Source organism: Leopardus geoffroyi, chromosome B2 (assembly GCF_018350155.1).
Source record: "Leopardus geoffroyi isolate Oge1 chromosome B2, O.geoffroyi_Oge1_pat1.0, whole genome shotgun sequence".
Lineage (NCBI taxonomy): Eukaryota > Metazoa > Chordata > Mammalia > Carnivora > Felidae > Leopardus > Leopardus geoffroyi.
Genome location: NC_059332.1, coordinates 50,695,590 through 50,721,380, shown reverse-complemented (window position 1 = coordinate 50,721,380; position 25,791 = coordinate 50,695,590). Strand labels below are relative to the sequence as shown.

Here is a 25,791-nt window from a genome sequence, read left to right as displayed (position 1 = left end):
GATATGTGGCAAATGTAAATTATATTGCAGATTTCGGAAATTAATAAAAAACAAAGTGTAAAAAAATTCCATTAATGTTTTTGTATTACATGTAGAAATGATACTATTTTGGATATATTGAATTAAAGTATACTATTGAAATTAATTTTACTTGTTTCTTTTTATTTTTTTTTGTTAGTGTTGCTCTACAAAACTTAAAATTATATGGGGCTGGCTCGATCAATTGAGCGTCTGACTCTTGATTTTGGCTCAGGTCATGATCCCAGGGTCATGGGATCCCAGGCTCAGCGAGGAGCCTGCTTGGGATTCTCTCTCTCTCACTCTTCCTCTGCCCCTCCTCTCTCTCACTCTCTGTCTAAAATAATAAAAAACTTAAAATTATATATATATATATATATATAGTTTAATTATATATAGTTTATATATATAGTTTAATTATATATATAGTTTAATTATATATATAGTTTATATATATAGTTTAATTATATATATAGTTTAATTATATATATAGTTTAATTATATATATAGTTTAATTATATATAGTTTAATTATATATATATAGTTTAAATTATACTTGAATTAGGCAATACTAGTCTAAGTCATTGGTTCAACTCCAGTGGGAATTCTAGCATGTTTGAGTTTTGATGTGAGTCCTTTAGAACTGGGCTCCTGGCTCTGCTACAAGTAGGTGTTCTGGAGTCAGGCTTGCTTCACTACTCAGTAGCTAGGGTAAGCTTGAAGAAGTTTAAATAAACTCTTTTAATGTCAGGGTTCTTAAAATTTGTAAAGTGGGAACAGTAATACCTACGAATTATGAGCATAAACACGATAACCCCTATCAGCCAAAGCTTTTTGCTCCATACCTAACATATTTAAGTTCTTAAGAAAATTTTTTTTTAATTTTTTTTTTAACATTTATTTTTGAGACAGAGAGAGAGCATCAACAGGGGAGAGGCAGAGAGAGAGGGAGGCACAGAATCTGAAACAGGCTCCAGGCTCTGAGCTGTCAGCACAGAGCCCGATGCGGGGCTTGAACTCACGGACCATGAGATCATGACCTGAGCCAAAGTCGGACGCTTAACCGACTGAGCCACCCAGGTGCCCCTTAAGAAAATTTTTAATGTTTATTTTTGAGAGAGATAGAGCATGAGTTGGGGAGGGGCAGAGGGAGAGAGGGAGACAGAGGATCAAAAGGAGGCTCTGTGCTGACAGCAAAGAGCCCAATGCAGGGATTGAACTCCCGAACCATGAGATCATGACCTAAGCCAAAGTCAGATGCTTAAGCAACTGAGCCACCCAGGTGCCCCTAAGCTCTAAAAATTTTTAAACAGCTTTATTGAGGCTTCATTTACAAATAATATTCTTAATACTCTTAGTGAACAGTATTAAGACTAAAATTTTATCTAGTGCTTCCTACTGCTAAGCCCTTTGTATGAATTCCCTCTAATTTGTGCAAATTCTACTTTTACCACCTTAGGCAAACCAGGTCACCTTGCTAGATCCCCATTTCCTCGCCTCTACACTGGGATGATCAATAAATGATTTCTAAGATCAATTCCAGCTTGTTCTTATTTCCTGGTTCTATTTCTTCTTTCATCTCCCGAAGATGTGTAATTTTGGTTTGTTTTTAAAATTTTCTTCTACTACCCATACTTTTCTGTTTCCTTTGTGTTCCTTTTCTCTGTTGAGTAAGTTTGCTTCTCTATCTTTTGTGTTAGACTTTCCCTTCACATGTCTGGTCTCCCTGGCTTGTCCGTTTATATTTGAGAATGAGACACTGAATGCTAACTGGAATCTCTGTGTGTTGGGTGGGGTGTGGGGGTTGGTGTTGACTGAGCAGTGAGGGATGAACCTATTTTGTTGAGGCAGCTCAGTGTCAGTATCTGTAGGTCTTCATATGGAGGATATTTATCAAAGAGGAAGCCTCCACATTCCTGCTTGATGGGGGTAAGCTTGGTAATTTGAATTCTAGGGGCTAACTAGGGATCCTTCCTGCCAGGTCAAACCATTTCAGTGTGCTGCTTTACCTTCCATTGGAGGTCAGTTGAGTTGGTTTGCTCTTTTTGGCTTCCCCTACTTCCAGCCAAGGTCTCGAGTCTCTATGGAACAACAGCAGTAATAATAGTACATACAATGGCTGCCACTTATTAATTACCAACTCCATCAGGCATTGTCTTAAGTGATTAACATGGAGTGTATCATTTATTCCCCTCCACTCTCTGGGTAGGTACTATTTTTTGTTCGGATATGGAGAGTTTAAGTGACTTGCTCAAGGTCACAAAGCCATGGATCTAGCACTTCTACCCGGAGCCCATGCTCAAAGCCACTATGTCATTTGTCCACATGCTTTCTATTTCCCAAATACTACCCTCTCTTGTCCATTGATGGTGCCTCTCCTGTTCTCTTTGTCTTTGAAATGTATGCTTTATTTCCTTACTGTCACTTTAAGAGGGTTTCAGAAAAGAGTGGGGACAAATGTGCAGGTTCATTCATCATATATAACCAGAGACGGAAATCCCTTTTTGGATATAGGCAGCTATCACAATTGGTCACACTGACTGATGGATGGCCAGTGTAAGACTAAGGCCAAACCTGCTGTCCCAGCTTCTGCTTCTGACCCCAATTAGACTTCGTAGCCACAGACACCTCAGGGAGCCCTGGCTCATATATGTATTGGTATCATGGTCAAGTTATCTAGAACTGTTGCTGACAGAATCCGCCACTGAGGAAATGATTGCTAGGTTGCAAGATTCAGAGCATGAGACCATCAGCTAAAGAAGACAGAACTGGAAGTATTTTACTGTGGGAGTGAAAAATCACACATATATATTAGAGGCCAGAACAATTAACACCAAAAGGTAAATAGTAGATTTTGTTGGATGATGTGACTATAGGTGATTTATATTTTTGTCTTTGTGTTCATCTATTTTCCAGATTTTTATACTGCATGTGTTATTTAACAAGAAATGATTAAGGTATTTAAAAACATTCTTTCTTTGATTTAGCATTTCTACTTCTTGGAAGTATCCTAAGGAAATAATTAAGGATGTGTGTTAAGATTTAGGCACAGGAATGTTCATTCCAGAAACATTTATACCAGCATTAAGTTAGAAAACAGAAATGTGTAAGGGGAGATTAAAGTTGGATTATATAGCCATTAAGAATATATAATGAAATGTACATGATATTACTATGTGAAGAAAACAAGCCTACAAAGCATTATGTACAATACAATCCCAGTTTTTTATTGAAGTATAATTAAGATACAATGATATATTAGTTTCAGGTATACAGCATTGATTCAACAGTTCTATATGTTACTCAGCACTCACTGTGGTAAGTGTAGTCCCTCACCATCTGTCACCTTTTGATATTATTACAATACTATTGACTATATTCCCTATGCTGTACTTTTCATCTCCATGAGTGGTTTATAACTGGAAGTTTGTACCTCTTAATCCCCTTTATCTATTTTACTCAAACCCCTCCCCCCACTTACCTCCCCTGTGGCATCCACCAGTTCTCTGTATTTAAGAATCTTTCTCGTTTGTTGGCTGGTTTGGGTTTTTTTGTTGTTGTTGTTTATCTGTTTTGTTTTTTTAGATTCCATATATGAGTGAAATCATATAGTATTTGTCTATCTCTGACTTATTTCACGTATCATAATAACCTCATGTTCATCCATGTTGTGGCAAAGGATTAGATGCCATTCTTTTTTATGGCTGAGTAATATTCCATCATGTGTCTGTAACACTTCTTCATTATCCATTAATCTATTGACAGACTCCAGTTGCTTCCACATCTTGTCTACTAAAAACAATGCTGCAGGGGCATTTGCAGTGGCTCAGTCGATTAAGTGTCCGAGTCTTGATTTCAGCTCGGGTTATGGTATCACAGTTCATGAGATTGAGCTCCACCTTGGGCTCTGTACTGACAGCATAAAGCCTGCTTGGGATTCTCTCCCACTCTCTCTTCCTCTCAACCTCCCCCACTCTCATGCGCTCACACGCTGTCTTTCAAAATAAACAAATAAAAACTTAATGCAGCAGTAAACCTAGAGGTGCATATATCTTTTCTAATTAGTGTTTTTGTTTTCATTGGGTAAATATCCAGTGGTAAAGTCATTGGATTATATGACATTTCTATTTTTAATTTTTTGAGAAACCTCCATGCTGTTTTCCACAGGGGCTGCACCAATTTGCATTCCCATCAACAGTTCATGGGGGTTCCCTTTTCTTCACATTCTTGTCAACACTTGTTGTTTCTTCTTTTGGATTCTAGCCATCTGACTGGTGTGAGGGGATATCTCATTGTGATTTTGATTTGTATTTCCCTGATGATGAGTAATGTTGAGCATCTTTTCATGTGTCTGGTGGCCATCTCTGTCTTCTTTGGAGAAATGTCTATTCAGGAAGATCCTCTGCCCATTGTCTAACTGGATTATTTGGGTTTTTTTGGTGTTGAGTTTTAAAAGTTCTATATATATTTTGGATATGAACCCTTTACCTGATATATCATTTTCAAATCTCTTCTCCCGTCCCATAGGTTGCCTTTTTGTTTTGTTGATGGATCCCTTTGCTGTGCAAAAGCTTTTTAGTTTGATGTAGTTGCATCAGTTTATTTTTTGCTTTTCACCCCATTGCCTGAGAAGACATATTTAGAAAAATGTTGCAAGACTGATGTCAAAGAAATTACTGCCTGTTTTCTTCTAGGATTTTTATAGTTTCATGTCTCACATTTAGGTCCTTAATCCAGGTTGAGTTTATTTTTGTGTGTGGTGTGAGAAAGTTGTCTACTTTCATTCTTTTGCATGTGGCTGTCCAGTTGTCCCAGCACCATTTATTGAAAAGACTGTCTTTTCCCATTGTATATTCTTGCCTCCTTTGTCATAGACTAATTGAACATAAAAGTATGGGTTTATTTCTGGGCTCTTTATTCTGTTCCACTGTTCTGTGTGTCTACTTTTGTGCCAGTACAATATTGCTTTGACTATTACAGCTTTGTAGTAGATCTTGAAATCTGGGGTTGTGATACTTACATCTTTGTTCTTCTTTTCATGATTGCTTTGGCTATTTGGAGTCTTCTTTGGTTCCATACAAATTTTAGAAGTATTTGTTCTAGTTCTGTGAAAAATACTGGTTGGTATTTTGATAGGAATTTCATTGAATCTATAGATTTCTTTGGGTAGTATGAACATTTCAACAATACTAATTCTTCTAATCCATGAGCATGGGATATCTTTCCATTTGTGTCATCTTTAATTTCTTTCATCAGTGCTTTACAGTTTTCAGAGTACAGGACTTTTACCTCCTTGGTTAAGTTTATTCCTAGGTGTTTTATTATTTTGGGTGTAGTTGTGAATTAAATTGTTTTCTTAATTTCTCTTTCTGCTACTTCATTATTAGTATATGGAAACACAAGCAATTTCTGTGTGTTAATTTTGTATCCTGCAACTTTACTGAATTCATTTATTAACTCTAATAGTTATTTGGTGGAGTCTTTTGTTTTTTTATGTATAGTATCATATCATGTGCAAATAGTGACAGTTTTTGTTGTTGTCATTTTAAATAGTGACAGTTTCACTTCTTCTTTGTCAATTTGGATGACTCCTTTTTTCTTTTTCTTGTCTGATTGCTATGCTAGGACTTTAAGTACTATGCTGGATAAAAGTACCAAGGGTGAATGTCCTTGTCTTGTTCCTATTCTTAGAGAAAAAGCTCTCATTTTTCACTATTGAACATGATGTTAACTTTGGGTTTGTTACATGTGGCCTTTATTATGTTGAGATGTGTTACCTCTAAACCCACTTTGGTGAGAGTTTTTATCATAAACAGATGTTGAATTTTGTCAAATGCTTTTTCTGCATCCACTGAGATGATCATGTGGTTTCATTCTTGGTTTTGTTGATGTTGTGTATCACATTGATTAATTTGTGAATATTGAACCATCTTTGCATCCCCAGAATAAATCCCATTTGATCATGGTGAAAGATCCATTTAATGTATTGTCGAATGTGGTTTGCTAACATTTTGCTGGGGATTTTTGCATCTATGTTCATCAGGGATATTGGCTTTAATTTTCTATTTTTTTTTAGTGTCTTTGGTTTTGGTTCTAGGGTAATGCTGGCCTCATAGAATGCATTTGGAAGCTTTTCTTTCTTTCTTCTTCTTTTTTTTTCAATAGTTTGAGGAGAATAGATGTTAACTCTCCCTTAAATGTTTGGTAGAATTCACTTGCGGATCCATTTAGTCCTGGACTTTTGTTTGTTGGGAGCTTTTTGATAACCAATTCAATTTTCATTACTAATAACCAGCCTGTTTAGATTTTCTATTTCTTCCTGATTCAATTTTGAAAGATTGTATGTTTCTAGGAATTTATCCATTTCTTCTAAGTTTTCCAATTTGTTGGCATATAATTTTTCATAGTAGTGTCACAATCCTTTGTATTTCTGTGGTGTCAGTTTTACCTTCCCTCTTTTGTTTCTGAATTCATTTTTTTGTATCCTCTCTTTTTTTTTCTTGATGAATCTAGCTAAAGGTTTTTCAATTTTGTTTCTTTTGAAAGAGCCAGCTCTTGGTTTCATTGATCTTTTCTATTGTTTGTTTGTTTGTTTGTTAATTTAATTTTATTTTTTAATAAATTTTCATTTTTTAAATTTTTAATGTTTTTTATTTATTTTTGAGAGAGAGATTGAAAAAGACAGACAGCACGAGCAGGGGAGGGGCAGAGAGAGAGGGAGATACAGAATTTGAAGACAGGCTCCAGGCTCTGAGCTGTCAGCACAGAGCCCATCACGGGTCTGGAACTCATGAACCATGAGATCATGACCTGAGCAGAAGTCAGACACTTAACTGACTGAGCCACCCAGGTGCCCCTGTTTTTTTAATTTTAGAGAGAGAGCACGTGTGAACAGGGGAGAGGGACAGAGAGGGAGAGAGAGAGAGAATCTTAAGCAGACTCCACACCCAGCATCACGCCCAATGCGGGGCTCAACCCCATGACCCCAAGATCATGACCTGAGTCAAAATTAAGAGTTGGAGGTTCAACTGACTGAGCCACCCATATGCCCCTCTGTTGTTTGTTTTTTTGGTCTCTATTTCATGTACTTCTGCTCTGATCTTTATTATTCTCTTCCTTCTACTAACCCTGGGTTTTGTTTATTCTCCCTTTTCTAGTTCCTTTAGGTATGAAGTTAGATTGAGATTTTTCTTGTTTCTTTTTGCCCTTTAAAATTTTTTTATGTTTATTTTTGAGAAAGAGAGCAAGACAGAGTGCAAGTGGGGAAGGGGGACAGAAAGAGTAGGAGACACAGAATCTGAAGCATGCTCTAGGCTCTGAGCTGACAGCATAGAGCCTGATGTGGGGCTCGAACCCACAAACTGCAAGATCATACCTGAGCTAAAGTCAGACGTTTAACCAACTGAGCCACACAGGAGCCCCAGATTTTTCTTGTTTCTTGAGGTAAGCCTGTATCACTATAAATTTTTCTCTTATTTTTTTTTTTTTTTTTTTTAATTTTTTTTTTTTCAACGTTTATTTATTTTTGGGACAGAGAGAGACAGAGTATGAACGGGGGAGGGGCAGAGAGAGAGGGAGACACAGAATCGGAAACAGGCTCCAGGCTCTGAGCCATCAGCCCAGAGCCTGACGCGGGGCTCGAACTCACGGACCGCAAGATCGTGACCTGGCTGAAGTCGGACGCTTAACCGACTGCGCCACCCAGGCGCCCCAAATTTTTCTCTTATAACTGCTTTAACAAAGATTTTGGAGAGTTGTGTTTTCATTTTCATTTTTCACTGGGTATTTTTTAAATTTCCTCTTTGATATTTTCATTGGCTATTGGCTATTTAGTAGCATGTTGTTCAGTCTCCATGTATTTGTGCCTTTTTTTTTTTTTTTTTAAGTTTTTTTTAAGACAGTCTCTTTAGCAAATGGTGCTGGGGGAACTGGAAAGCAACGTGCAGAAGAATGAAACTGGACCACTTTCTTACATCATACACAAAAATAAACTCAAAATGGATGAAAGACCTAGATGTGAGACAGGAAACCATCAAAACCCTAGAGGAGAAAGCAGGGCAACAACCTCTTTGACCTCAGCCACAGCAATTTCTTACTCGACACATATCCAAAGGCAAGGGATTTAAAAGCAAAAGTGAATTATTGGGACCTCATCAAGATAAAAAGCTTCTGCACTGTGAAGGAAACAATCAACAAAACTAAAAGGCAACCAATGGAATGGGAAAGGATATTTGCAAATGACATATCAGATAAAGGGCTAGTATCCAGAATCTATAAAGAACTCACCAAACTCAATACCCGAAAAACAAATAATCCAGTGAAGAAATGGGCAGAAGACATGTATAGATACTTTTCCAAAGAAGACATCCAGATGCCCAACAAACACAAGAAAAGATGCTCAAAGTTACTCATCATCAGGGAAATACAAATCAAAACCACAATGAGATACCACCTCACACCAGTCAGAGTGGCTAAAATTAACAACTCAAGAAACAACAGATGCTGGCAAGGATGTGGAGAAATGGGAACCCTCTTGCACTGTTGGTGAGAATGCAACCTGGTGCAGCCTGCAATGGTGTGGAGGTTCCTCAAAAAATTAAAAATAGATCTACCCCATAACCCAGCATTAGCACTCCTAGGAATTTACCCAAGGGATACAGGAGTGCTGATGCATAGGGGCACTCGTACCCCAATGTTTATAGCAGCACTTTCAACAATAGCCAAATTATGGAAAGAGTTAAATGCCCATCAAATGATGAATGGATAAAGAAGATGTGGTTTATATATACAATGGAACACTACTTGGCAATGAGAAAGAATGAAATCATGCCATTTACAGCAACGTGGATAGCACTGGAAAGTATTATGCTGAGTGAAATAAGTCAGAAAAGGACAGATATCATATGTTTTCCCTCATACGTGGATCTTGAGCATCTTAACAGAAGACCATGGGGGAAGGGAAGGGGTAAAAATAGTTAAAAACAGAGAGGGAGGGAGACAAACCACAAGAGACTCTTAAATACAGAGAACAAACTGAGGGTGGATGGTGGGGAGAGGAGAAAATGGGTGATGGGCATTGAGGAGGGTACCTATTGGGATGAGCACTGGGTGTTGTATGTAAGCCAATTTGACAATAAATTATATTTAAAAATAAAAAAATAAAAATAAAAATAAAAGGTTTTTTTAGTGTTTATCATTTTTGAGAGACAGAGACAGAGCCTGAACGGGGGGGGGGGGGGGCGGGTGGGGGGGGCAGAGAGAGAGGGAGACACAGGATCTGAAACAGGCTCCAGGCTCTGAGCTGTCATCACAGAGCCCAACATGGGGCTTGAACCCACGAACCGTGAGATCATGACCTGAGCTGAAGTTGGATGCTTAACTGACTGAGCCACCCAGGCACCCCTGTATTTATGTTTTTTAATTTTTTTCTTGTGATTCATTTCTTGCAATTCATTATGTTATATGAAAAGATGTATATGAGGGGCTCTCTCTGCTGTCAGCATGGAGCTCACTTCAGAGCTCTTTCTCTCTCTGCCCCTCCCCTACTTGTGTGCACACATCTCTCTCTCTCTCTCAGAAATATTAAAATTTTTTAAAAAGATGCATACAGTTTCAATCTTCTGAAACTTATTTACTAAATTAAATTTTTATTTTAGAGCACATGAGTGGGGGAGAAGGGCAGAGGGAGGGAGGGAGAGGGAGAGACTGAGAGAGAGAGAGAGAGACAGAGAATCCTAAGCAGGGTCCACACTCAGCACAGAGTTTAACACAGAGCTCTATTCCACTATCCTGGGATCATGACCTTAGCCCAAATCAAGAGTCAGACATTCAACAGACTTAGCCACCCACGCACTTCAGTCTACTTAAATTTATTAAGACTTGTTTTGTGACCCAACATGTGACCTATCCTGGAGAATGGTCCATGTGTACTTGAAAAGAACATGTATTCTATTGGTATTGGATGGAATGTACATCTCTGTTAAGGCCTTCTGGTTTAATGTGTCATTCAAAGACACTGTTTCCTTATTGATTTTCTGCTGGATGCTCTAGCCATTGAAGTAAGTGGAGTGTTAAAGCCCCCTACTTTTATTATATTACTGTCAGTTTCTCCCTTTATTTCTGTTAACATTTCGATTATGTACTTAGGTGCTCCAATGTGGGGTGGACAGTTATTCACAATTGTTCTATCTTCTTGTTGGAAGAGCCCTTTATCATCATGTAATAATGCCCTTCTTTGTCTCTTGTTACAAAGTAATTTTGTCTGATCTAAGTATTGTTACATTGATTCCTGCCTCCCCATCCACTTCTATTTACATATCTTTTTCCATGCTTTCACTTTCAGTCTGTATGTGTCTTTAGTTATAAAGTGAATCTTTTGTAGGCAACATATAGATGGGTCTTTTTTTTTTTTTTTTAATCCATTTAGTCACCCTGTTTCTTTTGATTGGAGCATTTAGTCTTTTTCCATGGAATTATTGATAAGTATGAACTTAATATTATTATTATTGTTGTTATTAATTTGCAGGTACTTTCTGTTCCTTTATTCTTCTCTTTCCTTGTGGTTTGATGGCTTACTTTAGTGTTATGCTTGGGTTCCTTTCTCTTTTTTGTGTATCTATGATATGGTTTGATTCGTGGTTACCATTTCATTCATATATAATGTCTCATGTATACATCAATTTATATTAACTTAATGGTCACTTAAATTCAAGCACATTCTAAATTTTTATTTGTGTATCCCCTAACTAAATTTTGTGTAAATAACCAATTTTACTACTTTTTGTTTTAAACTCCATACTGACTTTATAAGTGATTTTATCTATTACCTTTACTGCATGCTTTAACAGTGAATTTTTTTTTCTTTCATCATTTCCTTCTAGCTATAGCCTTTTCTTTCCAGTCAAAGGATTCTCTTTAATGTTTCTTGTCAGGATATTCTAGTGATGATGTATTCCTTTACCTTTTGTTTGGGAAGTTCTTTCTCTCTCCTTTTATTCTAAGTGATGGCCTGCTAGATAGAATATTCTCAGTTACAGGGTTTTGTTTTTTTTTTCCTTTCAGCACTTTGAATATATCATTCTACTCCCTTCTGGCCTGCAAAGTTGCTGCTGAAAACCAGCTGATAGCCTTACAGGGTTTCTCTTGTACGTAATTTTTTTTTCTTGCTGCTTTTGAAATTCTCTCTTTATCATTACTTTTTGCCATTTTAATTATTATGTGTCTTGGTGTGGACCTCCTGGTTCATCTTTTTTTTTTTTTATGTCTATTCATTTGTTTTTGAGAGACAAAGAGTGGAGCACAAGCAAGGGAGGGGCAGAGAGAGAGGGAGAGAGAGGATCTGAAGCGCTGCACTGGGAACACAGAGTCTGATGCGGGGCTTGAACCCACGAGCCACAGGATCATGACCTGAGCCGAAGTCAGATACTTAAATGACTGAGCCACCCAGGTGCCCCTCCTGGGTTCATCTTTCAAGGGGCTCTCTGTGTTTCCTGGACCTGGAAGTCTGTTTCCCTCTCCAGATTAGGTAAGTTTTCAGCTATCATTTCTTCAAGTAAATTTTGTCGCCTTCTCTTTCTTCTCCTTCTGGGATCCCTATAATGCAAATGTTATTAAATTTGATGATGTTGAGTTCCCTTAACCTATTCTCATTTTTTATTTTTTTTATTTATTGATTCTGTTTAGCTTGGTTGCTTTCCATTACCACCTTCCAATTACTGATATGTTCTGTATTCTCTAATCTGCTGTCAGTTCCCGCTGGTGTAATTTTTATTTTGGTTATTGAATTCTTCATCTCTGGTTCTTTTTTATATTTTTCTTCTTTTTGTTTAAGTTCTTCCCGAGTTTATCTGCTCTTTTCTCAAGTCTAATGAGTATCTTTATGACCATTACTTTGAATTTCTTATCAGGCATATTGCTTATCTGTGTCATTTAGCGCTTTTGCTGTGATTTTCTAGTATTCTTTCCTTTCAGCCATATTCCTCTGCCTCCACATTTTATCTTAGTCTTTGTGTTTATGGATTAGGGAGGTCAGCTGTGTCACCTGGTCTTCATAGTAGTGGCCTTGTGTAGAAGATGTCCTGTGGGGTCCTGGAGCACAGTGTCCCCAGTCACCAAAACCAGGTGCTCCAGGGGTGCCCCTTGTGGGGGCTGAGTGCACTGTGCTGTCGTGGCTGAGTGGTGTTTGCCTTCTCCTAGTCAGCAGCAATGATCCACTTTGCTGTGGGCACATGGCAGAGTTTGGTTCTTGCACTGTTGAGGGGCCTAATACCGGTTTGGGACTTGCAGGTGATGCGCTCGGTAATCAGACCGTGTGTCTGCATTCAGCCTTTCTGCTGCGGCTGCGCGCCCTCAGAAGGACGGGTTTTCTCCCTGTGGTCCACGGGGGCTCTCATTCACCAGCAGGGCCGGATGTCAGAATAAATGTCTGCAGTTCATCGGTCTGCTGCAGTTACGGGTGCACCAAGCAGCAGCGCTTTTGCCTTGCACAGCCAGCCAAAAGGCTCTGCTAATGGAACTGTAGGCACACCGTCATGTGGGGTTCTCTCTCCCTCTCCCCGTGCCAAGAGTCACTTTGGAGTGGTGCCAGTCCCTGCCAGAGCTGCTTCAGTGCGCACCTGCTGAGGCGAGAGGGTTAGATGATGCAAGGTTTGCAGGGGAATTCAATTCAGGGGTGGCACACAGGGGGCCAGCGAGGTAGGTGGGGAGCTAGTGCTGGTTCCCACCAGTGTCTAGTCTAGGGGAGGGAGAGCCCCCAGCGGCCCCAAGCACTCCTACCTTGTCCTCCACTAAGGTGTGAGAAGGGGGCTGTGGAGGAAACACAAGAGGGGGAGAAGCTGTCTCCACAGTTAGTTCTTAGGCCAGATTCCCTAGAAGGGCATCTGGACATCTGAGCAGTTCAAGCAGGATATAAATGCAATTTCTGGAAAATGTTTTGATTTTTTAGGAGTTAGTCGACATACTGCTCTGTCAGCTTTCCATAGTAGTTATTGGTTTGTCCAAATAGAGCAAAGGAAGGACATTCCTGAAGTTGAAAGGCTTCTGCGACAGGACTTGCAGAGAATAGGAGGAAAAGGTTACACAGCAAAAATTCCTCCTGGTTAGTTTTCTTTGTTTTAATTTTTGTTTTAATAAAGCACAGGAGCAGGGGAGAGGGGGCAGAGGGAGAGAATCTGAAGCAGGCTCCACACTCAGTGCAGAGCCTGACGTGGGGCTGATTCCTACAACCCTGGGATCGTGACCTGAGCCAAAATCCAGAATTGAACACCCAACTGACGGAGCCACCCAGGTGCCCCGTTGTTTGTACATTCTAGTATTCTCACAATACAGGTATATTGCTTTTGTATTGAAAACCTATGTACATAAAATTTGAAAAAATAGTATTTTCAGCTTCAAGGTAAATACATAAAAGTTGCTTTAGTGGTCACCAGAGGGAAGCTTTGAACTTGGTCTCCACTGGCTATATGCAGCAGGTCTTCTAATCCAGGCATGGGTGGCAAAGCAGAATCGACTCCCACTCTCCTTAGGAATCTATTTTTCTAGCTCTATTTGATTACGTCCGAATCAGATGTCCTCTTAACCTGTATGTCAAAACTAGTAGTCACATCATAAAGAGCTGCCTTCTCTAAGGCATCTTGCTTCTCTCTTTTCTACCTTGAGGAAAACATCATTTCTCAGATTGTTACACAAAGCCAACCTAAGCAGAAGTCTCTTCTCACACACATGCTGGATGCTTGGTTTTCATCTTTAACATAACATGTAGTAACTTTCTCCCACATCGAATTGTAGGAACTTACGAAGCATCTCTTAATGTCAACATGAACTTGAAAGCAACTGGCTGCAGATGCTGACTTCTGAAAGGACGGGAGTCTTCAACCCCAGCTGTGTCTGAATGTCCAACAACAAAGCTGATTCCAGGAGAGTTCTGCCACACACAAACTCTGAGACCACACAGCAATGGCACCATCATCAGGGAGGTAACACAGCATACTCAGTGGCTGGCTCTCTCCCCACTTTAATTCTGGACAGAGTTGGGCGTGAGTTGATATGATCATCTTCTGCTCTTTTAGGAACAAAGGTGCCCAGCTGAGTTTGTTGAAGGGCTCCAGGCCAGAGTTCAGTCTGTCACTTAATGTCACACATCTGTAAAGTGCCTAGATGAGGCTGGAGTATGGAGAGTGACAATCTGTGGCCACGTACAGAGACCACAGATATAAGGAGGCAGATTCCTAGACCTTCGCTGGCTACCCAGGGCTATGTTTTATTCCAACATTTTAAAAAGGCCATTTAAATACATTTTCTTGAAAGAAATGTTTATTATGTTTATTGGTCAAACAGTTTCAAACAAATCCAGAACAAGTTTTCACATTTTGAGCCTTTAGTGCAGAGAGACTATGTCATGCGTGAAAGAAATGCTGGTCCAGTGGAGCCCTTCCCTGATGCAATTAATATTGGGATGATCAGGCAGAAAGAGAATTATGTGACAGAGCTCTGCTCAGAAATCCTCTTGAAAAAGAACAGGATTTAAAGCTCATTTTAAGGTTTGTCACAACATAAATGTGCTTAAACAACTTGTAATCTCAACTTCTTAATTTCAAAACAAAATACCCCAGGTATCAACTATCCCTTTAAATAAAAAAAATAATCAATTTATACTCTTCTTAAAAGAACTCTAACAATGTAAAATAAGTTCCAATTCCATATATATATATATATATGTACATTTATAACTTAGTGCTCTTTTGCTTTATATACTTCGATTCATGCAACAGTGACAGAGGACTGGACGGGAGGCCCTAGAGAGGCCTCTCCGAGAAAGCAGTGTAGCTCCTCACTCTGGCGAAGAACAAGGGGGTGTACATCTTGTCAATCTCAAAAGCAGTGACTGCAGTCTCACCAGTTGATCTGCAAGAAAGCACAAAAAGACCAGTTACAAGGAAGTTGCAACTTATTTAAAATTCTTCCATCTTTATAGGGGAGGGCTTATCTTATATTTTAGTCTTTATTTTTAATTCATCTCAGTAAATTCTACATGATAGAGGCATGATACAAGAAAACCACAGGCCCCAAATGGTGTCACTTAGACCGAGTTCCCAAACCAGGGCCTAATACATAAGCGAAATGCAATTTCAAATCAGTCAGGAATTTTATGATGGGCGCCCATGCATCTGCCACATGGGCCCTCTCCATCCCCCAGAGGACGAGGAGGTAATCTGCATGGGAAGACTCCCTGCTCTTTCCCTCTAAGTGAAAGCAGCATTGCCTGGGACAAGCCTTTTCCTTTGTTAATAACCTTCTTGTCCCCACCCTCCTACAAAAACCTTCTATTTTGTGCAACTCCTCCGACCTCCCCTCTACTTGTTAGATAGGATGTTGCCCAATTCGTAACTTATTTAATAAAGCCAATTAGACATTTAAAATGTACTTGAATTTTTGTCATTTAACACATTTGGTGGCAGCAACAGGATCCCAGGTGAATTTCCAGCAGCACTTGGGGACAATGAGAAACAGGTATGGTACCTGTGACCCTTTGAGTTCACTGCCTTTCTCACCATTTTCAGGGCTGTGGGTAAGTTCCTCTCAGTTATGAGTTTTTTGTTGTTGATGTTCAAGCTCCCCATCTAGCTGGTTTTCCTTTACAGGGCAGGTCAGGTTGAGGTGGCAGAAGGGTCTGCCTGAGCCAAGCCCCTAGCCTTGCAGACCACAATTTCCTGGTAGAAAAGCAAGGTTCCTCAGGAATTGGTGGTGGTGTGCACAGGGCCTTCTTACAGGCCAAAACACTGAGGTGCACGTTTGCCAGGATGGTTTTGTGCAGAAAAGGCTATCAATAGTGGGGATCTTGGAGGCCAAAAAGCCGCACGAATTGGTGGGTATGGGTGGAGCATTTAAAGGCTGTTAGAGGGCTCTCCACCTCAAGAAGTCTCCTGGGATACAAGTTGGTCGTGGAACAGGTTAGACAGGCACCAGGTCACCTACCAACCTCAAGAAACCTTCCAGGCAACAAAGTAGACTGTAAAACACACAGTTCCCAACCCCATGGTGCATCCCTTTTAGGTGTTGGTTCAACTTGGAGAAACGCAAAGGCCTAGCTAATGGGATCCTTAAATCCTAATAAGTCAAGCGTGCCATGTTCCAGCACACCTGCTTATTCCGTGTCTAAGAACTCTAGTCCCAGAAGTTTTAGATATCCAGCAAAAATGGCAAAATCCTCCTAAGCTTGTTTTGTATCTGAGGAACTTGGCTTGGTAACCATCAGGTTGGGTGCCCCAAAAGGCAGCTGAACAGAAATGTGGGTTAACTCCGTGGCTAGGGTCCTACCAAACTGCTGCCAGCCCTCAGAGGAATTACAACCTAGAAATACAATGGCCAGTATGGGGAACATGCCAATTAGATAAGATCATTTAAGAAGTACACTTGCAAGCAAGGGTTTCCAAATTAAACAGGATGGGAGACCCGTTTTCTGGCATGCAGAGGCTTTCAAAAGGTTTTAAAATTCCATAATAGTTTCACTAAAAGATTTTATCACAGGAAGTTAATGAAAAATTAAACACAGAAAAGGTAACTATCTAAAACAAGACTTTTAAGACTGACATGACTCCTACTGCTTCCTCTGTCTTCCTTTGGGTACTCACTCTAGTCTGAATTTTTTCTTCCACTCTGAGAAGGCTAATAAAACCATAAACAAAATTCTGCCAAGTTAATGGTCTTACAGGTTCCCTGTTACCTACCTTCAGTATCTACCTTCAAAGAAGGGCCCTCATGTGAACCCCTCTCAGAGTTGATGAAGCTGAGGGATTTTTCTCATAAGCTGCTACATTATTCTTTAAACAATCAAGGGTAAACTGGCAGATACAGATACAGATCTTGCCAAAGTGATCCTGGAAAAACTGGCAGAAGCCAGCAAAAGGTGAAAATTCTTACTGGAACCAGCTCTTCCAAATCTGTCTGCCCAATTAAACAGAAAATAAAATCACACTGCCCCTTCCCTTCTAAATCCAGACCCATTGGTTATTGATCCCTTCTCTCCCAGGGACAGCTATTGCCTCCTTGCTGGTCTTGTTTTGTGTTACTGGTCTTGGTTTTCTGCCTGCCTGGAACATACAGGTTGTTGGTTCTTCCTTTTGGCCATCACTGTGAGTGGTTCTAGATTTGGGAAAGTTGATACCCCCTGCACTCTCTTTGGTGACCCATCTTATACCCGAGGGAGGCTATTCAGTATTGCCAAAAATACTTAGAATTATGTACCGAGAGGAGAAAAAAAGCAAATTGAGGGCACTATAGTTGGATAGATGGAGCAACCTATGACTTCATTTAAATTACAATCCAATTCTTTGAAGAACTGAAAGCAACTGGTCCTGATATTACAAATCTTTACAAAACCAGAAATGTAGCTCTATAGGCAATCATGAGTTCACCTATGCCTCTAGCAATCCCTAAACTTGCCCTGGTTATCTCAAACAGCTTGTACATTATTGGCCTTAGGAAACCAAAGTTCCTCTAAAAGGAGCTTGTATTTTCCCCTGTACCTTTTAAATCTAAATGTTCAATGTTCCACCTGGTCTTCTCCAGTAGCTCTTAAGTCCATCTCGTTAAAACGAAAATTTAAGGGAGATAATTCTTATCAAGAAAAAAATAAAACAGAGAAAGATTTTTTGGAATTTTAATTACCTAGGACAAGCACAAAACTCAATATCCAAAGATGGATATTAAAAAAAAAAAAAAGCTTTACCCCCTAACCAGGTAACCTTAACCTATTCATCATCTACCAGAAAAACAAACTCACATCCAACTTTCATTAACTAGTAAATCCTGTACTGATTTCATAGCAGAAATTTCAAAACCAGCTCTAAATCCTTGAGCCTGTCTGTTCACATGTGTCTACAAGTGTGTCATGTGTTACTTTCTACCTCCGCATGGTATTGCTAACATGGATTTCTAAAAAAGCTCTACGTAGTTGGTTTGAAGGCAAGTGCCTGTAAGGATGGGCAGTCTGAAACTCAGAAAGAAACCCAAATGTTTAAGTTCACAGGTTTTGGGAAAATATTTGATATAAAAACTAGATTATGGTTGATGGCTTAATTAAAACAAACATGTTTTTAGTTATCAACATTAAATATAAAACTTACTCTACCTGAGTTTACTAGCTATTTAAGTTCACGTTCTCTCTTATAAGATGTAGCCACACGAAACATAATAGCTTAGGATAATGGCTGACTTTAATGTCTAATGTTTAATAAAGTTCTTGTAGGTAATCTAAACATAATTCAGGATATTTCAAAAATAAAGACAAAAGTTTACAAATGAGCTTTTCAGCAATATTTTCCCTAAGTTTTTTATTTTTTATTTGGATAGTCTAAAACCTTGAAGTTTTACTGAGTTAGGTTAAATAAGTCATTAAATATGTAGGTCATTTCCAAATAAGAGAAAATTCTAAAACATTAATTAGTAAACATAGGCTTATCTACTTTTGGCTTCCTATTACAGAGAAACAAAAAGATATTTAAACAAGCTAATGCTACATTAAAAAATTTAAAAAGGTACATGCTTATAGAAATTCTAAAATGTATTCATAAATATGCAAATTAAAAAAATCTAAGCTCACTTCTTAGTTTTCACTAGAAATTAAGGTTTCTTAAGGGTTAAGAATTCTAATATACATAATTAAAGCCACTAAAAATAATTAGGGAAACATCTGTATATGCCAGGAAAAGTAGGATGTGTTTTTAGTAACAAAAGGTATGAGAAATTGGGGCGCCTGGGTGGCGCAGTCGGTTGGGCGTCCGACTTCAGCCAGGTCACGATCTCGCGGTCTGTGAGTTCGAGCCCCGCATCAGGCTCTGGGCTGATGGCTCAGAGCCTGGAGCCTGTTTCCGATTCTGTGTCTCCCTCTCTCTCTGCCCCTCCCCCGTTCATGCTCTGTCTCTCTCTGTCCCAAAAATAAATAAACGTTGAAAAAACTTCTCTTTAAAAAAAAAAAAAAAAAAAAAAGGTATGAGAAATGGAGATGTGTTTTTTGTTGAGGAAAAAGAAGTTTTATCCTAAAATGAAGCTGGTTGTTTAAAGGGAAAAAAAAATTTTAAAAAGGACAAAAAGTATAGAAAGAAGTGGTGGGGCCCTTGGGTAGCTCAGTCAGTTAAGCGTCCAACTTGGGCTTAGGTCATGATCTCACAGTTCATGGGTTCAAGCCCCGCGTTGGGCTCTGTGCTGACGGCTCAGAGCCTATAGCCTGCTTCGGATTCTGTGTCTCCTCCTCTCTCTGCCCCTCCCCTGCTCCTGCTACGTCTCTCTCAAAAATAAATAAAAAACATTAAAAAAAAACAAGTTTGTAAAAGGTTTGCAGAAAGAATCTTTGAAAAGGAATTTTAATGTGTGGTCAAGCTGGCTAAGATTAAAACTTATTTTTTTTTTTTTTTTTTTTAAATTTTTTTTTTCAACGTTTATTTATTTTTGGGACAGAGAGAGACAGAGCATGAACGGGGGAGGGGCAGAGAGAGAGGGAGACACAGAATCGGAAACAGGCTCCAGGCTCTGAGCCATCAGCCCAGAGCCCCGACGCGGGGCTCGAACTCACGGACCGCGAGATCGTGACCTGGCTGAAGTCGGACGCTTAACCGACTGCGCCACCCAGGCGCCCCTAAAACTTATTTTAAAAAATGAGTTTTAGGGGTGCCTGGGTGGCACAGTCAGTTGAGTGTCCAACTTGATTTCAGCTCAGGTCATGATCCCAGGCTTGTGGGATCAAGCCCCCTGTCAGGCTCCACTCTGAGTGTGGAGCCTGCTTGGGAGTCTCTCTCCCCCTCTGCCCCTCTCTTCTGTTCGCATGCTCTCTCCCTTACATAAAAACTAAGTAAGTTTTAACACCAAAATAAGATGGTGCAAAATTAGAGTCTGGCTTTCTGTTAAGAAAAACAAAGTTTTCTTGGACTTTGGTCTGCTTTTGATAAATTGCAAAAATGTCTTTACCTTTTAAATATTAAGTTTCATAATGATTTGTAATCCTATTTAGGCAAGTGCTTTAAAACCCTTTTTAAAAATTTTTGAAAAACTTCCAAAGGACCTGTTAAACTAATGAGGCTTACTTAGTATGTAAATTACATGGAAAGCATTGTCAAATGAGTTAACACTAAGCCTTCTCTATGTTTGTAAAATTGTGGCACATATGGATAAAGTCTACTCTGCTTCCATAAAAATGGCCCCTCATCACCAGACTCTTGTCATCCTGATGTCCTTGTGACATGGCAGCAGCCCGCTTCTAAACTGGAGAAATGGAGCTAAGTAAGCAATGACTGCAAATGAAACCAACACTTGGGTTATGGGAAACCCAAGATGGCCTGGTTCTTTCTGGCTCCCTGGCAAATCCCATTTTTTTTTTTTTTTTTTTAAGTTTATCTATTTATTTTGAGAGCAAGACAGCAAAAGCGAAGGAGAAGCAGAGAGAAAGAAACAGAATCCCAAGCAGGCTCTGCGTTGTCAGCACGGAGCCTGATGCAGGGCTCAAACCCACAGACTGTGAGATCATGACCCGAGCCGACATCAAGAGTTGGACACTTACCTGACTGCACCACCCAGGTGCCCCACAAATCCCATTTTTCAATTGTTGCATTCCTACCACAGGACGTTTAAAAAGACTCAAATTATAAACAGACATTGATAGACTGGTTTTGTAATTTTATAGATGTTTATCAGCAATATTTGACCTGACTGGTCACCACCACTCCCCTCCCAAAAATCTACTTTTGTTCCCAGAAGCCTTAAACCTCCACACTCTGGACTCAGAATACTTGCAGCTGGACTTCATTCAGTTGCCACTTAGTATGGGTTATCAATAAATGTGTTTTTGTTATTATATGGGTGGTTTCTAGATGGGTCATGACTGCTGTAAGACAGATGCCCTCACAAGAAAAAATAAGTAACATTAAAAAATGTGTTTCCCATTTGGGGTATACCTTCCACTTCATCTCCAGTGATCAAAGCTGCCATTTCACCGGACTAATCATACGAGCCTTAATGAAAACCCTACAAACTTCTTGGAATTCTTAATGAAACCTTACAAACTTCTTGGATTCTATTAGTACACAACCTTCTGCTGAACCCCTGTTGTCTCATGCTCATATAACCAGCTACTACAAGTCTCTAATGTCTTGTGTTCAAGCCTGACATCAAAAGGTTCAAGAAGCTTCTGGATCCCAGTTCAGAGAAACCTGTTGATCACAGTTTAGAGCTTGGTGACTACATAAACGTCAGAGGAAAACAACCCTCCAGCCCCACTGGAAAAGGACCTTACCAGGAGTACCAGGTGCTCCTGACCACTGACCCTGCTCCAAAACTAAAAAGTATTAAGCCCTGCATACACATCACACAATTAGAGAAGGCTCCACCTGACACCTGGTCCTGTACAGATGCTGGAGACCTCTGTATCAAATTGACAAGGAAAAGATGTAGCTGACATCAAGGTAGACTCCTTCCTTCCCAGATGATGGATCAACACCTCATATGCTAACTAAACGTAAACGCCTTTCTCCTCTTCGCCTTTCCTTCACTCTGGCATTGGCCTGGAAAGATAACACCCTCATCTGTATGTCCTAGACCATTGCTAAGGGAGATGGGGTGTATAACCTCTGGAATTTCTCTAAATTTACACTGTTGAATTAAAGAAGACCTATGAAGAGACATTTATGATTCAGATTCACTCCTTTTCACAGGTCCCTATTTTCTTGGTTAGGGATAAATATAAATGAGGCTATGATCAAGAACTTCTTAATTCTCAAAAGTATTGCAAAATCTGCTGCTAAAGCAGTAGCACAACAGAGATCCTTAGACTCTCTAGCCAAAGTTGTCCTTGATTATCTTTTAGCTGAACATCTTGTGTTGTGGCCAACACCACCCACTGTGACTGGATTAAGAACACTTAGGGGGAAGTTAAAACTCAATTATATAAGATCACTGAGCAAGCCCCTGGGCTTAAAAAGATGACTCCTTCAGCAGGGTCTTTGACTTGTTTTTTCTTGGTTTGAGTCTTGGAGACCATGGCTCTAAAGTATACTCCCACTATTGGGTATTATCCTTATAGTAATAATCCCTTTGATGCATTATCTTCTCTCAAAATCTTTGAATGTATGTTCACAGCCACTGATCAGCAAGCAAATGATCTCCTAAGACTGGAATGTGAACCTGAAGCTGTGACCTAGCAACATGATAGAGATTAAGGAAAAGAATCAGGAGCTATAGGTACCACACAAAGGATCTACAAAAGCTGTGAGAAGTACAGAAAGGTAATTGACAGTTGGTGCTAATGCCTTAAATTTTTATCACGTCTCTCAGTTAAGCTGAGAGTCTGATCAAAAGGGGGAACTGTTAAAGGGGGAACTATTAAGAAAACCACAGGTCCAAAATGGCATTATCAGAATGAGCTCCCAAACTGGGGCTTAATACGTAATTTAACTGCAGTTTCCACCTCCCTCAGAAATGTAGTCTTAACTGGTCAGTCAGGAATTTTCTGATGGTACCAAGGAGTCTGCCACATGGGCCCTCTGCAATCCCCAAAGTAAGATGAGGTAGTCTGCATAAGACACCTGGCTTTTCCCTCTAAGGGAAAGTGTCCTTGCTTGAAACAATCCTTTTCTTTTGTTAATAACCTTCTTGCTTGGCTCTCCTATAAAACCTTCCATTTTGTACAACTCCTCAGAGCTCCCCATTCATGAATCTTTCAATAAAGCCAATTAAATCTTTAAAATTTACTTGGTTATTTAATAGGCATATTATTAAAAAATTGATAAATTTAGGGGCACCTGTGTGGCTCAGTTAAGCAGCCAACTTCACAGCTCAGGTCCTGATCTCACGGTTTGTGAGTTCAAGCCCCATGTCGGGCTCTGTGCTGACAGCTTAGAGCCTGGAGCCTGCTTCAGATTCTATGCCTCCTTCTCTCTCTGCCCCTCCCCTGCTCTTTCTCTCTCCAAAATAAATAAATAGTAAATTTTTTTTAACTGACAAATTTAGAAAAGTACAAAGAAAAATCATAATTCCATCACCTAGACATACCATATGATTACAGTTGACCCTTGAACAACGCAGGGTTAAGGGCGCCAACCTCCCACACAGTCAAAAATCTGCATATAACTTTTGAGTCCCCCAAAACAGAACTACTAATGACCTACTGCTGACTGGAAACCTTTCCAGTTACAGTCGATTAATACATATTATGTATGCTATATGCATTATATACTATAATCTTACAATAAAGCTAGAGAAGAGGCAAAGTTATTAAGAAAATCATAAGAAAAATACATTTAAAGTACTCTATTTATTGAAAAAAATCCACATATAAGTGGATTCATGCAACTCAAACCCATGTTGTTTAAGGGTCAACTGTACTTCCTTCCAAGGACCTTAACCTGTCTATTGAGCTTTTCTATTGAGATCATACTGTTAGTAATCCTGCTTTTAACATTCTGACATATGCATTTCCTATCAATAAATACATTTCAGAAGTCATTTTTAGTTCCTGTGTAATATTTCACTGTCTGCCTATATCACAATTTACTTAATAATAACAATCCCCCTTTTTTGGAGATTTAGGTTGTTTTCACTGTTTGGTAATTAAAAATAATATGATATTTTTTATTATATCCTTTGAACAAATTTCTAAGAATAGAAATTCTAAGTTAAAGACTATAGGCATTTTAAGGATCTTGTTAAAATGTAATTTATAAAGAATTATAGTCCTATAACAGAATTTAATGACTTAAATATTTGCATGATCAACAGCATGATCACAGTTCAGAGGGAGAAGAAGCAGGTGACAAGTTAAACTACTATAGCCTTTTATTTGTCTCCAAAAAGGTGAGAAATAAACAAAGGCTGAAAATTCAAGTGACTTTATAAATACTGTAAGGAAATCAATGTTATCATTAGCAGTTATAGATGACACCTATCATGTCCTTTTTCTCCTAAAACGTGATGCTATTTTTTTGGTTTTACTCTGGGTTTGGTATCTTTCTTTAAAAAGAAAAAAAAATTCCACTGCACAATTTTACTAAGTGAAGCAAAAGAGGAGGTATAGGACTGGTAGGTAAGAATTAAAAGAAAGAAAAATGCTTTCTCAGTTCTCAGGACCTTTCATAAGTGGGGGGAAAGTTCCTTGTAAGGTGGAAACAAGACGCAGAAAGTTTTCGACCCTGTGGTCAAGGCTATGAGGTAGGTTAATAGGAGATGACCTCAAAACTTATCTCTGAGAATTTTGGATTCAATTTTGGAACGGAGAACCCTCGACCACACACCAATATTCCTTTAAACCTAGCAACAGTGAACCTCAACATCCACACAAATTGCTCTTTCTCTTATCTCTGTACTGCTCCCTTCTCACACACATTCTTCTGCTCATTAACTATTTCACACAGGTAATCCTAACATGAAGAGCTTTAAATTAGGAACGACCTGATAGATTTGGCTTTCGAACACAAATCTTTTTAGAAGACTTATTACTCTTCTACCTACCATTTTATTAAAATCAGTGTATAATCCCTGAGAATAAACACAATGGAAATAAGTAAAAAAAATGGTACGACTGAAACCCAGGGGAAGAAAACAGATCTAGTGTTTTAAAAGTGCCTTGAGTAAGTCAACGAGTAAGTAATGCACGGACAGCTTTGAGTGACTGAGTACCATTCTGCTTGAGGAGCTCGACTTTCACTTCCAAAGTGGCGGCACCAGTTCCCACTCCCAGGGGCACTGGGGAGAGTTCCGCCTCCTGGTCCACTCTCAGTTTATCTCCTTTCGGCAAGTTTCTTGGTTTGCAGTTGTTGTTTTGGTTTTTGAATGCCTGACAGAATAACACTGCCATAGAAAAGACTGTCATTGGCCCGGGCCCTCTTCCTGGGCAGGTGACCCCACCCAGAAAACGGAAGAACATGACTGGCTTGAACCGGCAGCACTAACTACCACACTGAGAGTTCTCTAGGTAAGTACAACAGACTTGAGCACATCTACAGGAGCACGTAACACTCTGTAATGTAATGCTGTTTTACAATGTAATGTCAACTCTGGAGGAACTTGAAAGCTATGTGAGGGTTTTCTAGGCCTGACATCAAGTACACATTTATTGTGTAACTCTAGTATTTGTATCACATTCACCTACTTGTATGTAACATGACAAGAATGATGTATCCAGATGAGTTTGTTGAACCTCTGGTGGCCACTGGAACACAGCTGTAGCCCCACATGAAAACTCTGATCTGCTTCTGGTACAGGGACACGACGGAAGTATCTATATTTATAGTCAAGTGGTTTCTGTAAAAGAAAAAGTACGTGAGCCATAATGAAACCTCAACTCACTGACACGTAGAAATATCATAGGAATACATTATGCAAGAGTGATGCATCTGCACAGAGCAGAGGTGTCCTCAGTATCAAATAAGAATGTGTATGAGTGCTCTGACAAATGTTAAGGCACTCTAAAGTAAGGTTTTCTATCATCGACTTAGTTAATCATCACAGTAACCCCAAGTGTTAAATATGATTGTACATTGCTAGTTAATGGCTAAAAGAATTAAGACCTAGGGAGGTCAAACAAGTTAATCAAAATTACACGGCAGTTGCAGAGTTGGAAATGAAAACTGCTATCTTCTACACGTAAGCCCAGTACTTCTTTCTACTGAAAACACAATTTTTAAGGAGGCAAAGGGATGAACTGGTGAAAGATGTAGAAAAAGCATAGAGTAGAACTTAACTTTTGTGGTAAGTCAATGAAGAAATAGATGTGGACAAGGTTCATTAGAATCA

At 39.3% G+C, this 25,791-nt stretch overlaps 1 protein-coding gene and 2 long non-coding RNA genes across 4 annotated transcripts in view; 2 read left to right on the top strand and 1 right to left on the bottom strand.

Annotated features, from left to right (window-relative positions):
• The first annotated feature begins 11,418 nt into the window (after positions 1 to 11,418).
• LOC123608519 lies at positions 11,419 to 14,858 on the top strand. Its single transcript, XR_006717271.1, has 2 exons — positions 11,419 to 11,542; positions 13,804 to 14,858. It is a non-coding gene; the product is annotated as an uncharacterized LOC123608519 (long non-coding RNA).
• Positions 14,307 to 25,791, bottom strand: part of FBXO9 (F-box protein 9) — a 46,075-nt gene continuing 34,590 nt past the window's right edge. For both annotated transcript variants that reach the window (XM_045498542.1, XM_045498543.1), the window contains 2 exons: positions 25,148 to 25,299; positions 14,307 to 14,919 (listed from right to left, as the gene is read on the bottom strand). In XM_045498542.1, coding sequence (XP_045354498.1) covers positions 14,811 to 14,919; positions 25,148 to 25,299 — 261 coding nt within the window. In that variant the 3' untranslated portion in view covers positions 14,307 to 14,810. The remainder of the gene's footprint in view (positions 14,920 to 25,147; positions 25,300 to 25,791) is intronic.
• Positions 16,393 to 19,416, top strand: LOC123608518. Its single transcript, XR_006717270.1, has 2 exons — positions 16,393 to 18,750; positions 19,004 to 19,416. It is a non-coding gene; the product is annotated as an uncharacterized LOC123608518 (long non-coding RNA).